Below are 16147 nucleotides of genomic sequence, written 5' to 3'. Positions count from 1 at the left end.
GCAAACTCTCATTTGTTAGTACAATTTGATCCTAGTACTATTGCCTTCTTAAAGCTGCTTGGAAATAGGATTCTTTTTGCAAGACTTGCCAACTCGTAGATAATGACTCTGTTGAAGCTGTTCGTGTGTTTCTTAGAAACGCATATGGAAAGCTGAGTCTCGCGCTGTTTTATTATTGAAATTCATATGGAAATAAATATGGAGATAAAGGATGATGTCATCTAGTGGAAAAATTCTGCGACGGCTTGAAGATTCCAAAATAAGAAAATTGACGTCTGATAGGATCTAATACTAGTATAATTTCTAATTAGTTTTCGTGAACTGGGAAAATAATGTTACTTCATCTTGTAAGTAGAATATTCGATGCGAAAATTATTGGAATGGTAAAAATGATTAATTCATAATTTTTTATTGAAATTTAGTCTCATTTTATAATAATATTATAAATTAATTGTTAACTCTGCAAATTCTTTTAAAGCTTCTAATTTATTTGTAAAAATGAATATTCATTTCTATATTAAAAATCAGTAATATTTATTATTTTTAATAAATTACAATAAATCGTAATGATCGAGTTTGTAATTTATCTGTACAATTATTTAATACTTATAATCATTTATTCATAACAATTACATTATTACTTCAAATTATTCTGCCTGAGTTCATAAAATAATACAGAGACTCATCGTTGGTGAATTCTATAATACTATTAAAAAGCGAAAAGTGTACGTTAAGTAATACTCTGTTAATTCATTTTTTTCGTGTTATTTATTTCTTTAAATCATAAAATACGTCAGAAGTTCCAAAGGCAGAAGCTTCAACGGCTATTCTCTCGCGTGGTCCAGTTTCTCGAGCGGATACTCGCACCCGATCCTCCCTGTCGAAAATAAAAATTCAATGCAAGTATTCTCTCTCGTTTCATTCCCCTTCCTTCTTCTCTCGTTCTATTCCCCTGCTTTCTTCAATGAATAACTTTTCGAAGAGGAACGAGCATCCGAAGACTCCGAAAAGCGGGAACGTTGTAATTACGAAATGGACTTGGCCTCTCTTGTTTCCTGCCCACGTTGATTCGCTTCTTTTCTGCCTTAGGAGAATAAGGACGGCAGTGCCCGGAGGTTCCTTCCGAAATGGACGCGTCGGAAACGCAAAATTACGAGTTCTGTTCCTTTGTACACGTGACGTTATGCGCAATAGCGGACCAGCAATGAAAGATGACCCCTTCGTGTATGTTAATTCGCTTTTGATTGATGATTATTTGCATTCTCTAATTATTTTCATGTAATTTACTTCTACAATAATCTCCATAACTTGTAAATGTTGCAGGCTAGTTTCTATCCTCCTTGCAATTAGTTCTTTTTAAATTGTTTAATTTTATTCATAAATTATAAATGAATATTATTATATAATAATATTAATAATATAAATTTATTATTGTATAATAATATTTATATATTATATATATATATATATATATATATATATATATATATTTATATATGTATTATATATTTTATTTATATTCATGAATTATAAATGAATATTATTCATATTGATAATCTTCGTACTAACCTTTGAATAATTTACAATTTATAAATTCCAAAACCAGTTTATATTCTTCTTACAATTTTTTTTTTTCTTTCTTTTTGTTTAAATATTATTTAATTCACATAAATAACGATAATTGATTCTCTACAATTAATTGTAAATGCATAGTCGTTCTGATATTTCAACTTTGAATTCTAATATTCTCGTTCTAACGTTCGAATTTCTGTAAATGCCCAAATTATTTCCGACGAAAGAAGCGAGTTCCTCTTTCAAACAATCGCTACGTCCGTATCTTCGGGAATGATTAGAAATGGCGCAGCATGTGAAACTTAGAAAATTCAGTTTCAATTGTTTTGAGACCAACTAACTTGACAATTGTTACTAAAAATTACGAGTCTTCTACACGACATTGCACACGATCCAAGCGCTAAATCCTCCCATTACGATGCGACCGATGCTCGTGCAACAGTCGCCAATGATCGTAGTTTCAGCAAACAAAATTCCAAACGAATTCGCGCCGCGAACACGGTGCAAGATCTCGATTTCCTTAAACAGAGAGAGTTGCAACAGCGCGAGCTCTAGTCTACCACGGCGGCATTAATTCGATCCCCTTTAATTAACGCGCTCGCCAGTACGCGCGGACCTTTCTGACCCAGCGTTTCAACCTGAAACAGTATATCCAACGTCGTTTTACCCACCCTTATTTTCCACCGGAGCACCGGATGAAAGAAGATCCGGCGACCGGCCAAGTGAAAAACTCCAACATCGAACGCGAAGGATATTGATTATGCAGCGGGTTGATGGATCTTTTCGTCAGTGGTGAGACGAGGTTATCGATAATCTCAGCTGGATTAAAAATATCGAACGATAGGTAGGTGGTTGAGTTACGACGAGTCGATGATTAGTCGTTCCTTCGGATAATTAGGACCGCGTTGTTGTTGATGATAACGAGTGATTGATGGCAACGAGTGGGAGAGAAGGAGTTGGACGGAAGTTTTTGTTTGTAGGAAGCCATCTTCTGTCGCAGTCTAACATAATTATAATCTGATACTTATATAATCTTATCAGTCTCACAATCTGTGTTATCTATCAGTGTTAATTATCTATAATGTTCGTAATATTATAATCCAATATTTATATAAGATTATAACGATCTTACGATCTATACTTCGAGTGCTAAATGCAGTGTCTTTGTTTCTGAAGGAGTGACAGTTTTCTATTCGTGGACGAAGAAAATAGACGGCAATAAAATAAAAATCTTTCTGTCAAAGACTAACATGTGTACAACCATTGTTGAATGAAGAAATATTCCAAACCAACTGACTAACATCATTCAAAAGAAAAGATCGTGTTTATTCATTGCAAATTGCAATACACGCAAGATCTGGACGCGTTAACTAACTCGACGACAAGCAAATTCATTCTCAAGCCTTCGTCCATCAACGTCCGCTGCTGCGCCACAGCGTTTTCCAAAGATAATTCGTTAATAAAGCCCACGCAGCCAGTCAAATTTTTCACGCAGCGAGGTCCCTGCTGACCGTTTTCCCTCTTGTCGTCTCTTTCAGCCGAGCTCGAAATTATCGGACGACAGTAACGGATATCTTCGGCGAATTAAAAGTGAGCGTAATCCATCGAGCGACGCGTGGGTGTGAACAGGCGCGAGGAAAGTGGCTTATTTCGAGGAGATTATCTCGAGAGGCGCCTGTCCTGAACGGAAAAACCTCCGGTTTCCTGATTCATAGGGTTCGGCCTCGTGTTACGAAGCCGCTCCCGTCTTCGCCGGCAGCCCGAGACGAGCATCTCGCTGGCGCGCGCTAATTAAAATTACGCCTGGCTGAGCTCGGCTCCGCCACTCGCCTACGGCTATCGTGCGTGTTAAAGGAAATCGTAATTGGTACTCGTTACCCGCTGCTGTAAATGTATCACTGGTGCTTCGGATGCCGTGGCCTGTTTCACGGCAGGGAGAAAGTATCCGCGATTCATCACAGCAGCCGTGCTGCCGTATTCTTCTTTCTCTCCTGGATAACAGATTTTTCGTCCTTCCGAAGTATAGGTATTTTTTTTTTTTTTTTTTTTTTAGGTCGAGAGAAGCGATTTTATATGTTTGTTAAATATAAAACAATGTTTGCTATTTTCTATTTTATGTTTAATTATTTTATATTTTATTTGTTTGTTAAAAGAACTAAATTTTAGAAAATTATATGTTATTTTTAATTTTTAAATTATATATTTAAATTATGAATATTAATTTAGTCAATGGTACAATATTTATATTTGTATTATTTGTCTTGTTTATTAAAAAAATTAAATTTTAGAAAATTATTTTTAATTTTAAATTTTTAAATTATATATTTAAATTATGAATATTAATCTATTCAATATTGCCATTATTATTTATATTTATGTTATTTGTCTTGTTTATTAAAAAAATTAAATTTTAGAAAATTATATATTATTTTTAATTTTAAATTTTTAAATTATATATTTAAATTATGAATATTAATCTAGTCAATGTTACCATTATTATTTATATTTGTATTATTTGTCTTGTTTATTAAAAAAATTAAATTTTAAAAAATTATATATTATTTTTAATTAAAAATTTTCAAATTATATATTTAAATTATGAATATTAATCTATTCAGTATTACCATTATTATTTATATTTATATTATTTGTCTTTGACAATAGAACGGATTGATGCATATTTTGGAGTATAACATATAATATATTCCTTTGTGTGTGCTCCTTTCAGGCATTGTCAAAGTTGCTAGTCGACAAAAAGTTCGAGTTGACAAAAGAAACAGTTGATCTGTTATTTATTACATTTACATATTGTAATAATCTCGTAGTTATAAATGAAATTATTAATATTTACGTGACAATAAATCTCCGCAAAATTCCTATGAAAAGTTACTGATCAGCCTAATAACAGAGATACGTCACATACTCGATTCCAGTTGTTGCCAATATAATCAAAATGCAAGAAGTCTCGTCTCGATGTCCAAAAATGAGGATATTACGCAACTTTAATTGCGACTTCGTGGATCAGTTCGATATGGAAAAAGGCGTCACACATCATGTTTCTTATTACATCAGCATATACAACTTGAACGATCAAAGGTAATGGGAATCTTCGACATTGATTTTCAAGCCGGTTGAAAGGTGGTGGGTGTACGTACGGCGAATTAGAATTGGAAGCTGCTCGATGACTCGCGCGCTTAGTCACACAATGAATATCGCGATTGAATATTAAAATGACATCGACACGAGCCGCAACAAGGAGACTGTGTCGCGCAAGCCTTTTTCTCCTTTGATCAAACTTCCCTCCTCTTCGCTATTGTTCTATTTTCATTGCAGTTGCATTGCGTCACGTTGAAATTTTGTCCGAAACGATTTAAATTTAAATTTGTCTTTTACGATCTAAATTTAAATTTGTTGTCCTCCATGATTTTTCATTTTCTTTCTTCTTCGACTTCGAGTTTTTGGAAATTTGGGTAATAAATAAATTCAGCGTCAAATTCCTAGTTGCGATTTTCTCTCTCTACGAAATTAAAAAGGACAGCACGATAGACACGGTTGTTGTTCATTCGTATAGGATGTTCGATTTCACTTCGAACATGATTGCGGGTGATTGACATTTTTGATCGTGGCATGATTGACGAAAACCGAACGAAGCTTTGAACCGGTAACTCTGCAACATGCGATGACAGGATATTAGTAGATGAGAATAATCATACAAAATATGCTTCAGTAAAAATATAACGATAATATTTGTAAATATTTTTCTTTTCTTTCCTCCAATTATTATTGAAATATTTACGTATTTATAGAAAATTGAAAGATACAAAAACTGTAGTTAACTAATGAAATATCGAACGCCCCAAAAAAAAGAAACACTTATTCATAAAACTTATTCTTCGTGGTAAACGTTCGACTACATCTCCTGAATCACTGTACATTCAATCACCAACACTTCTAACTAAACAAACCGTATGTCGAAATACATAGTTGGAATTAAGGCAAAGTTTCCTACCGGTTTTAAACAGACGTGTGCCTTTCTAAGTGGCCGTGGTGCACAATGGCCCGAGATAAAGAACGGACGAAGCAAAAATCACCTCCGCGACGTGAATCACCGGTCACAATAACAGAAAATTTGGACTGCTCCTAATTTAGTCTGTCCTGTCCACCTTTAGATCTTTCCAACGCTCGGAGAATAACCAACTCTGCGTTTTCAAATTAACTATTGTCCAATGTAAAAAAGCGGGCGAACTAGTTTGGTTCATTTCTAGAACGTATCGTTCTCGCGTGCTGTTAACGACACAATGTAGTTGCAGGCCGTGTAAGAATAACTTGACGTAAGGTATTGCCAGTCGCGCTGGACTTCTGATAAGTTTCACGTACGTACGTACATATATGCCTCGTACGTGTGTTTTATCACGCGAAACGAGGTTCAAACGATGGATTATATCGCTTGTCAAGGAGCTGATCGTTGTACATATGTGTAATTTGTTTTGTCTAATTGTTTGTGTATTATTCATTTACATTTTTGTCACGTACGGTTGCTCAAGTAAGGTATTCGAACATTTTTTTGAATGAATTGTCACACGTTTTGTTGTATCACGTAAAACATTTTCAAACTTTACTAAACACTGTTCGTCGAGTTTGAAACAAATTTCGAAAAAATTACAAAATATTTCATAGACATCAAACGTCAGACATGGACAGTCTTTAAACGGTCAATTATTCAATTATCCGTTTTAAGTATCAATGAACCTATAATGAAATTTTAGTCGTAAATAATATCAACGATCATTTGAAAAATGCAAAAATCACTAAAAATCAGATCTGTGACGAAAAGTGTTAAATTCTAAATCTCAGAGAGAGTACAGAAATAAACTGTATTACCAGAGAGGTACAAAATGAAAGAAAAAAACGAAGAATTATTTTATTTGAAACTATGTTATTCTCGTTTTATTAAAAACATTCCTCATTCTCTCTTCACCCCAAAAGAAAATTTAACAAAATGATACTTTTTCCACTGAGAATTTCGATTAATTTCCACGCAATTTCTCTACGCGACGATTCTCAAGCAAGATCGTTTCACTTCGTCTTGCAATTATTCTCAACAAATAAAACGTCCGTGTTGGTCGAAAATGTCGATGAATCATCCGAAACGTTTCGTAGAGTATATCCATTCCGCGAGAAATCATAAGCAATCGCAAAACGTCCATTTATCGACGCGCGATCTCTCCTCGTGGCCGCGATGCGTTTCACGCGTGTTCCTTTTCGCCTTTTTGGCTGGACACGAGCTGAAAAAAATGGCTGGTGGCCGTTTATAGATTCGAACGAGGCGCTCGTTACACGCGCGATCCATCGCGAATCCACGATCGATCATTCCGACGTTCGACCTGCCCGCCTGTTCCTCGTCCAGTTCCTAGACGAAGCCTTATAGGAATGGAGCTGGCAGCTCTGTTGCGTTTGCTCGCCGCTCTGGGACCTAAAGTCGCTCCGCAATTTCGATCGTGGCCTGGTCCGCCGTAAATTATCTCCGCGTCGAGATTATTGATTTAAAAGCAGAGCTTCGCGGTTGCTCGCTGAAATGGACATCTCGCTGTCCATTCCCAACACCTACGTTTATAATTAATGGACTGGCTCGTGGAACATCGAGTTACCACGACCGGATAGAAGTCTTGGGATGGCTATTGCTGGCAAATTAGTGGGAACGTTTGTGTAAATTGTTGCCCTTTAATGAATTTAATTCTGAAGAAAAAAAACTGTGTTTAACGCGCGAAAGTGAAATTTCATTTTTCTTCTTTTTTTTTTTTTTTATGAATTTAATTCTGAAAAGATCTCGTTACACGTTCCATTGCGTAATATATTTAACAGCGGAATTTCATGTATCACATACTTTATTTATTCGAGCGAGAAAATGAATTTGTAATATGTTATTATTGTACTATGTTATATTATTTAATGATTATATAAATTATATAATTTTAAAAGTAAATTATATAAATTTAATTCAATTCGATTCAATTGAATACTTTGATTCTAGATCGCTTTTAGATCAATTAAGATAGAAACATTTTTATGAAGCGAGGACTGTCCACAAAAAGTGATGAACATCTTGTTCAAAAAAAATTGAACTTTTGATACCGTTGCAAACAAATTCAACGCTCAACGAATTTAATTCGTATCTATCGTTCATGAAATGAAGTCAAATGTAAGAGGAAGAAACAAGAATGTTTTACAAAAAAATAAATATAAATAAATAAATTAGATTTTAGTCCACTCGCGAAGAAACGGTATAATCGATCAATTTTTATCGTTGGTAAAGTGAAATTGAAATGACAATTACCAGATTATTTGCCGATGGAATAACACGAGCGATTAGAATTACCACCCCGGCGCGTAGACGAACGGAGTAGTGAGCTTTTCTGTTTTGATCCGCTTGAGAACGATCGCGTAACCACTCGTTCTATCCTCGTCTAGGTATGTTTGCCACGCATCTGGTGGGAGAAAGACGGAGAGGGAGCCGTGTAGGGCCAAGCAGAGAAGTGGGATTTGGCGCGAGCGAGGAGAGAGGGATGGCGGAACTGTCAGTGCTACATCGGTTCTCTTCACGTAAGGACGAGCCACAGGGATCACCTGCGAATCACCTTCCTCGTCGGGACACCACTTTTCACCCAGGTGAGTCTCTTCGCCTCTCCTTTTCTCTTTTTTTCTTTTTTTTTTTTTTTTTTCTTTTTCGTCGACCGGTTGCAAGATTAATCGTCGCGGATTCGGTCAGCCGCGAGTTGGGTAATTTATGGCGTCTCTCTCGGTGGATCGGTCGCTTTGTAAACACGAGTATGTACTTGGTCCGGCTCTGGGAGATTAATCGTCCGACCGCGAGCGAATTCAGTTTTGACAGGGCGGAGGAGGGTTTTTTAAGGGGCTAGAGATTTTTGGTTGAGATCGTGATTATTATATTGGAAATTTAGTTTAGAGGTTCCGTGGAATTTGTCATCCCCGTGCATCGGATGATAGATAGTTGGATCGTTGAATGTAGAGGACACTGCTGCGGTCCATTAGTGTTGCACGTTGGCGGATGAAAGTATTTGGACATTTAATGTAGGAAACTTTTATAGGAGAAATTTTATTAACTAAATTACGGATGTGCAATTTTCAGCAAAATTTAGAATAAAGATTTTAACAGAATCTGCGCCTGAAATTTCGAGATAACAGGCCGACTAATTTATTTACCGAAGGAATCAAGCTTTCTATTTAAAAAGAAGACAAAAAAACTGTATTTCCTTTGCATAAAATGAATACAGAGCACACTATCTTTCGTGCTCACTTATTATTCCAAAGTATACGCGAGCGAATCTGAGAACCATCAGTGCGCTCCACTTCTCTCGAACAATCCTTTTAGACCATGTATCGTTTCACAGTGACAGTTATGGTTTTTATCGTTCCTTATTAATCAAACTCTGTATCGAGATTGTTAGATACTACTCTCGTTTCAGTAACAAGAAAAAAAAAAACGTAAAAGTATTTGTAGTTGTAATCGTACGAATATTTTTATTTCAGTGGAAGTTAAGAACTTCTTCAGTGATGTTGTTTAAAAGTACAATATAGTATTGTTGGATCATCATTTTCTTCGATTTTACAACTTTAAAGCAGCTTGTGTCAATTAATATTCATAATTTTGAAATTAAACTCAAATTTCAAGAAGAAGAAGAAAGTCTCGACGACAATACTGAATTTATCCAGCCATAAAACATAGGTTACAATTAATTGCTTCGCTTTCAGTATCCAAGATAGTTACTAGTTCAATGCCATTTTATTCAACTATGTGGCTATGACTAAAAAACAGAATTGTAAAAAGATTATTATTATCTCTACTCGTTCATTCATCAGACAAAACATATTTGTATGGTACGTTTCACAAAATATTTAGAATTACTCGTCAATCAACTATAATTTCGTTAATTTCACACCATGTCAAGCGTTGAAATATTACAGGCAACTGATGACAATCTATCTTACAAGATAAAATTGAAATTACAGTGAAATTTTATTACAGACATATACAATTGCCATCTTACGAAATGATAAGCGTCTTAACAAATACGAATGTTTATTTAAACCACGGATTCGTCAAAATCACGCGCGCATCGTAACGTTATAGTAATAGCAGCTTTAAACGTCTAATTTACTATTGAGATTCGATACTGGAACAGCCCTCGGGGCTGAGCCCATGTTTCATTTAAATTACCCGTATTTCGAGTTTCTACATGCAAATGATGTTCTTTATCCGTTGTAAAATCGACCGCGATATCATATCACATCGTATACGCAGTTAATTTTTCATCTCATTCCTGTCTCTTATGAAGACTCGAATTAATTTATTAATTAACGCAGGCAAATTTTTAGCTACAACGGGCCTCGATCGATTTTCAAATTTGCTTCGAACTTTATCTACCATAGGTAATCGTAATAGCCGTGTGCTCCACTAGAATGCTAATGAAGCTTCAAAAAGTTTTCCATATATTCATAAAAGTTCTCGATGGCGTGTGTTCGGATACTTCCGTGACATACCGTATGTTGCAAGCCAATATGAAGTTCTTGTTTTGTACGACATAATTAAACTAAATGGATATTGTTCTTTCGCTGCAATAGTAGATTAAACCGTTAAATCTCAACTTTTTCGATAAAAAAGGAAAAACCATTTTATAGCGCTCCTTTGTGCTTTCTTTCTTTCTTTTCAACTTTGGCGAAAAGGCAAAGTGATTTTGTGCAGCAACGCGTAAATTTAAAAGAAGAAACGCTATTTTTATGATAAAAACTTAACTCTTGAATAGAGTGATGATAAGATCAAAGAGAACAATGGCACAATTGTAAAGTAAACATTCGATAGTAAAAGTATGACGACACATAATATTTCACGTGTCTTTCCTTCAGTTTCGTTTCCGAATGATATAAAAGCTCACGTATTCGACGAAAGAGAAGAATCTGATGTGAAAAATTTGCTCGCAAGTACTATTGAATCAAGTCTGTCCAAAACTTAAAAAAAAAAAAAAAAAAAGCGAAAGCAAGGAACCGTCCGATCTTTACCTAATATAACTACCTAATATAATCACACCCGAGACAAACGATAAACACAGCACGCGCCATCCTTCGCCACCCTTACGCAGGAACATTTGTAGCAAAGAAGCCAAATGACTCACACTCGTTTCGATGATCCTCTCGAACCGACTCGCGCGATTAACGATCCACGAGTGCGCTATATTTAAAGGTACAAGTCATTAAATATTATAAATATCATGAAGTCTTATATTATAAATATTCTGGAAAGTATTACATTATATTATAAATCTTATATTATAAATATTCTGGAAGAATATAATAGAAATATAATATATATATAATATTATAAATATTATAAATATAATATATATAATATATATAATATTATAAATATTATAAATATAATATATATAATATTATAAATATTATAAATATAATATATATAATATATATAATATTATAAATATTATAAATATAATATATATAATATTATAAATATTCGGGAATTATTAATATTCTATTAATTTTTCGTAGAGGTTTACAATTTTCATAAGAACTCTGAGTACTTAAAATTTTATAGAAATTTATAGCTCTGAATTTATAGTAATTATTACGATATTTTGTAAATTTTAGAATGACTTTTCACAAAATATATGAATTTATCACATTATAAACTTCTTTTCGTTCCTTGCATTCTTCCATTTCTCCGACACGTGTTTCACTCTTTAGTCACGTAAAAAATTTCAAACGATTCCAATTCAAGGATCAAACACAGCTCGATAGTTAAGTCGATAAATTCGACAACGCGCAACGCAAGTGCAATTACTTAGGTAGACGCGTCTCCCGAGATGGTTTCCCTAGTCATTCGAAGCATCCAGCCTTTCTATCTTTCATCACCGCTCAAGCACAAAAGCAGACGTGTGGCAGACGCGATTCTCCGCGGTCTTGGATGCATGGCGATCGCCGGACGTGGTGATCTCCGGTTCTTTTTCAACCGCGCCCTCTTTCTCTCTTTCTCTCGTTTCCCTCGTGGCCGTGGGATCGTCTTTAATTAACCGCGATGCGATACTTAGGCGGCCCTTTGCTTGACATTGACGATTAAACTCGAGGGCACCAAGTCCCGTCTCGGTATATCCACTCGTTTATGAGTGTTACTAGATACTATTCCAGAAGATAAGAATATTTCTTTAGAATAATATTTTCATAGTGAATATATTTTATTCTCATGGTCAGTCTTGAATGTCTTGCATCTGCATCTTATTCTGCAACTTGTGACTATATATCTCGAGATATAGAATGTTAGTTAAGCCCAGATACTCGGAAAGATACTTGATAAATGAAAATATATAAATGTAGTAAATTAGCGGCCATACTTGTACGTACATATCACCATGAGCCATTCCAGTCTGCGTTAAACTAGAGTTGCTAATAAATATTGTTACTTGAAAATACAGCTGTCTGCTACCTGAAAATACTAATGTAATTTAAATACTAAAAAAATTTAATTTAATAAAATACTGAGATAACTTAATTGATAATTAACCGTAATTACTAAAACGTACCAACTGTAAACGAATTTAATCCTTTATAATGTACTGTCACTTGTAAATAATACGTACATATCAATATTCTAAAAAATTTATCCTGTACTTATTCGTCAAAAATACCAAATGACTTATAACAATTATTAATATTCAGGCTTTTAATTGTAATTATCCAGTAGTTAATAACAACCTTTCTCTCTCGTAGGTAAATAAAATTCTATAAAGAGTTGCGATAATTAATTCTTATTACAATGTATGAAATAACAAAATTGCTATAGCTTCGTGAAAAAATTTTCTATAGAATATTTCGACCAATCTTTACTAGCTAGGTATCTGTGATTAGGACATCTTCGACCGTCACGTTGGACAGATTTCCAACGATTACGTTAGGCAGAGTAAGAGAACGGAATTAGAAGTCGATTAGAGTGTTGTATCAATTAACGGCAGGGAAATAGAATTAACGCTGCTACATAGCGGGCAACTGCGTTTTCTGGACGCTTCGGGCAAACACGTGCGTGCCATGTGCGAATGCGTTGCTAATTGTACATGCAGAGCACGAGTGCTGCGTTTACGTTGTACGTGCTTTCGCTAGTCGAACGCTATAAATCGTGGTTTTTACTCGTTTCTGTCTCGAAATCCTGTTTGCTTAATATTGATCTCCCTCCTTAATATTCTATTGCACAGTGTTGTATCTTTTCTCTAAGAAATAACATCGCGATAACATCGACAAATGACGTTAAAGTTTTAGATGTCTCACAGAAATGTGACTAATGACCAACACGAAATATTTTTGGGGAATTTTTCATCTTCAACTATATGTGAAAAAAATGCGGAATTTAGAGGATTCGTACAATTTTAGGGAAATGTAGGAAATGTACAATTTTAAAATCGTAATTTCACGTGAAACGGACGAAAAGTTGAATCATAAAAGTAAATTAGCAAATTAGAGTAATGCCTTTATATTAAAATACATTTTCTAAGTCGTCGAATTTACATTATGCACTTGTGAAAAATTTAAAAATACAAAAATCCACGGGATTCCATTCAATCATATCCAAAATTTTTATAAAAATCCATCACTTTGGCTGTATTATTTTTTATTGTAAAATATTTTAAAATGCTCTAGGCTAAAAGATCGCTGTTGGTATTAAAATTACGTACTGATATTTCGTACACGTGTATCCAAATTTTTGGCAACGTACAATGGTGTACGTTTTAAATAGAATTTTACAGAAAAATATTCAAAAAAAACAACTGCAAAATTTATCACGATGAGTTACAAACGAATAGAAACGATGTCTCGAGCGTATCCCGAACGAATCGATTTAAATCGACGCGTTAATATCTCGAACACACCTGAGAATTAGACTGAAGTGGCAGCGAATTCCATTCGGAAGCGGCCTCGCGTTCACGCGCGTTTAATTATAGAAATGAAGTCGCGTACCTGAGCGAACCGTACTCATGGGAATAGCGTATGGTAATCCTAGCGAAGTAAGTTTTAGTAAAACTATAAATAATCCCGGCAATAAGAGGAGTCGAACATCGTCGAATACCTGGGTCAGCAGACGTTCTGGTTTAGACGGTTAGATTTAAAGGCTGCACGATTCTCGTCTCACACGTTCGATTTCCTCCAATTTATGCCACCTACGACCCGTCTGAAAAATCTGAAAAACCTACGCTCGTTGTACACCGACGATTGTTCAAATATTCGACCCACTCGTCCAACGAAATCAGCGAGTTTAAATCCCGCCCTTTTCCCCTTGCAATAATGTGTAAATCGATCACACGGTACAGTGATTTGAATGGTTGAAATAGTACAATAGAATCATTGTATGAGTTGCTACGTGCATTTTCGCGGATATAAAATAAGATACTAAAAACTGAATCTTCGATGAAGCAATTTGTATCGTGCATTTTTGACCTCTTGCCACGCACGTCGAGAATTTTTTGTCCCAAAATTGCAATATTTTCTCAGTTTTAAGTATATTTAAGTATAATTTAAGTATAGACAAAACAAACAATAAATTCTTTCAAAAAGAAAGCGACGAATTATTGTATACGGTTTGGTCACTCGTTATGGTCCGCAGTCAGTTGCCAGCGCAAGTGGTTAACGACGAAGAGAGTTCAATTGTTTCAAAATAAAAAAAATATATTGGATTCAGAATTTTAGATATTATACTCGTTACTAATATTTACCCTGTTTGCTTTTGAATTTGGCGTACAATAAATTTCCGAAATTATTCATCTGTTTAATTTCAAATTTCAACGTTCATCCGTTGTAAAAATGGTCGGAATAAAAATAAAATAAGAAGAAAATGGCTGTCTTGCGATGCTTTATTTTTCATAAAAGCCTTAATATCTACTATAGGCACAGCTTCTTCTCACTCTTCAGTTGTAGAATATTAAACCTTGAAATTTCCTTTTACGTGGAAAGATAGAATTTGTTGAATTAATCGGAAAGAATTGCAAGTGAAACGTTGCGTTAACGCAATTAGCTCCAATGAGTTTAGACCATACCGTATCGCGAATGTGCAAATAATATCCATCGACGGTGATAACGAACAAACATCGAAGAACGCGTAACGCGTTTACGGTGTATATGGTAGCGAGACTCGGCAGGACTCGCTCGCTGCTTTCTCCCTAAACGAGCCACCGAGTTCTAATTCCAGCCAACCGATGACACCGAACGAGTTTCCATCGTTCAAGGAATATCGAAAACGAAAACGACGATGAAAAGTCGGTGTCGCTTGATTCTTAACCATAAAAGACCATCCGGATTACGTCACGAGTCGTGACTCACGATAGCCGCTGGCCTAAAAGAAAAAACACTATCGCAACGACAAACGACGTATCGTGCCGATATAATTTCCTGCGGTGAGCATCGTCAAGGCCGCGATTGTTAATTCGAATTGAAACGGGCCGATTTGTCCTTTCCAGAGTCGATCCAATTGGATCCGATCTATCGATCCAGTCGATATTTATGTTGAATTAGAAATGGTCATCGATGAGGAGAATTGATTACCATGAAGCCGTTTGAAGTAGCTCCAAGAAGCTTCTTGATTTCTGTTGTAATATTTAGATTTTTAAAGCTATTAAAAAAAAGAAGAAGAACATTCGAAGCGTAAGATTTTCGTAGAAAATTTATGTAGTAGTCCACTGATGTCAAATGTAATTTCATTAGAATGTGATTAGTTCTAAATAGGTTTAATCGGTGGTACTTTAACTGGACAGTACTTCTGGACAAATGTTTATAAATTCAGTTTGAATAAAAAATTCGTCTCGAGGATCGTGAGGCTTGGGTTCATATATCTGTTGTTTTTTTTTATTTTTCATTGATTTATGAGTCGTATTATCGAAATAATTTATCCAGTATTTTTTATTATCATTACTGATTAGGAAAACAGTAATCACAAATGATCTTTTTAGTATTTAAAATATTATTATTTAATATTGTGTTTTAAATTTCTCATATATTTTAAATATTCGCAACGTTAGTGATAATAATAATTTTGAAACGAGTACTATGCGCTGTCACAAGGTATTTGGTACATCGGAAATTAGTTTGTCAAAAAATGAGGAAGAATATTCGTCATATTACAATCGTAAAACGAATTCGGTTAATATCCTCGGACAAAGAACGAATAAGAAGGATCTTTTGAGGCGAATTCTATTTCAGGAGAGATGGATTTAACGCTTGAAAGCGTCACAAAGTATTCACACGAGTGTACAGCCCGCATAGCCCTGTTTCTGCATCATGCGTTAAAAACGACAGTCTTTCATATCTCTGGCTGCGAGCCTCGAATCATTAACTTTAAATTGTCTTATATCATTGATATCCAAGTTGTATATTTTATTTTATTTAAGTTAATAAATTTTATTATTTAAATTAATCTCTCTCTCATTTTCTTAGTCGCTGGTTAAAGGTAAATACACGTAAAAATATACAAGGCAGCAATAGCATTAATATCCATTTTCTTAGTTAT

General features: G+C 34.7%; 1 protein-coding gene across 1 annotated transcript in view; it reads left to right on the top strand.

Annotated features, from left to right (window-relative positions):
• The window catches only part of LOC122533756, an 84595-nt gene extending 76357 nt beyond the window's left edge, over nucleotides 1-8238 (top strand). Inside the window, exon 5 of the mRNA XM_043663774.1 lies at nucleotides 8041-8238. Within this exon, the coding sequence (XP_043519709.1) occupies nucleotides 8041-8176 (136 nt within the window). The 3' untranslated portion in view covers nucleotides 8177-8238. The remainder of the gene's footprint in view (nucleotides 1-8040) is intronic.
• Nucleotides 8239-16147: the final 7909 nt, after the last annotated feature.

This window comes from Frieseomelitta varia, unplaced genomic scaffold, assembly GCF_011392965.1.
Source record: "Frieseomelitta varia isolate USP_RPSP 00005682 unplaced genomic scaffold, Fvar_1.2 scaffold_551, whole genome shotgun sequence".
NCBI classification, from domain to species: domain Eukaryota; kingdom Metazoa; phylum Arthropoda; class Insecta; order Hymenoptera; family Apidae; genus Frieseomelitta; species Frieseomelitta varia.
This window is presented reverse-complemented; position numbering and strand designations above follow the sequence as displayed.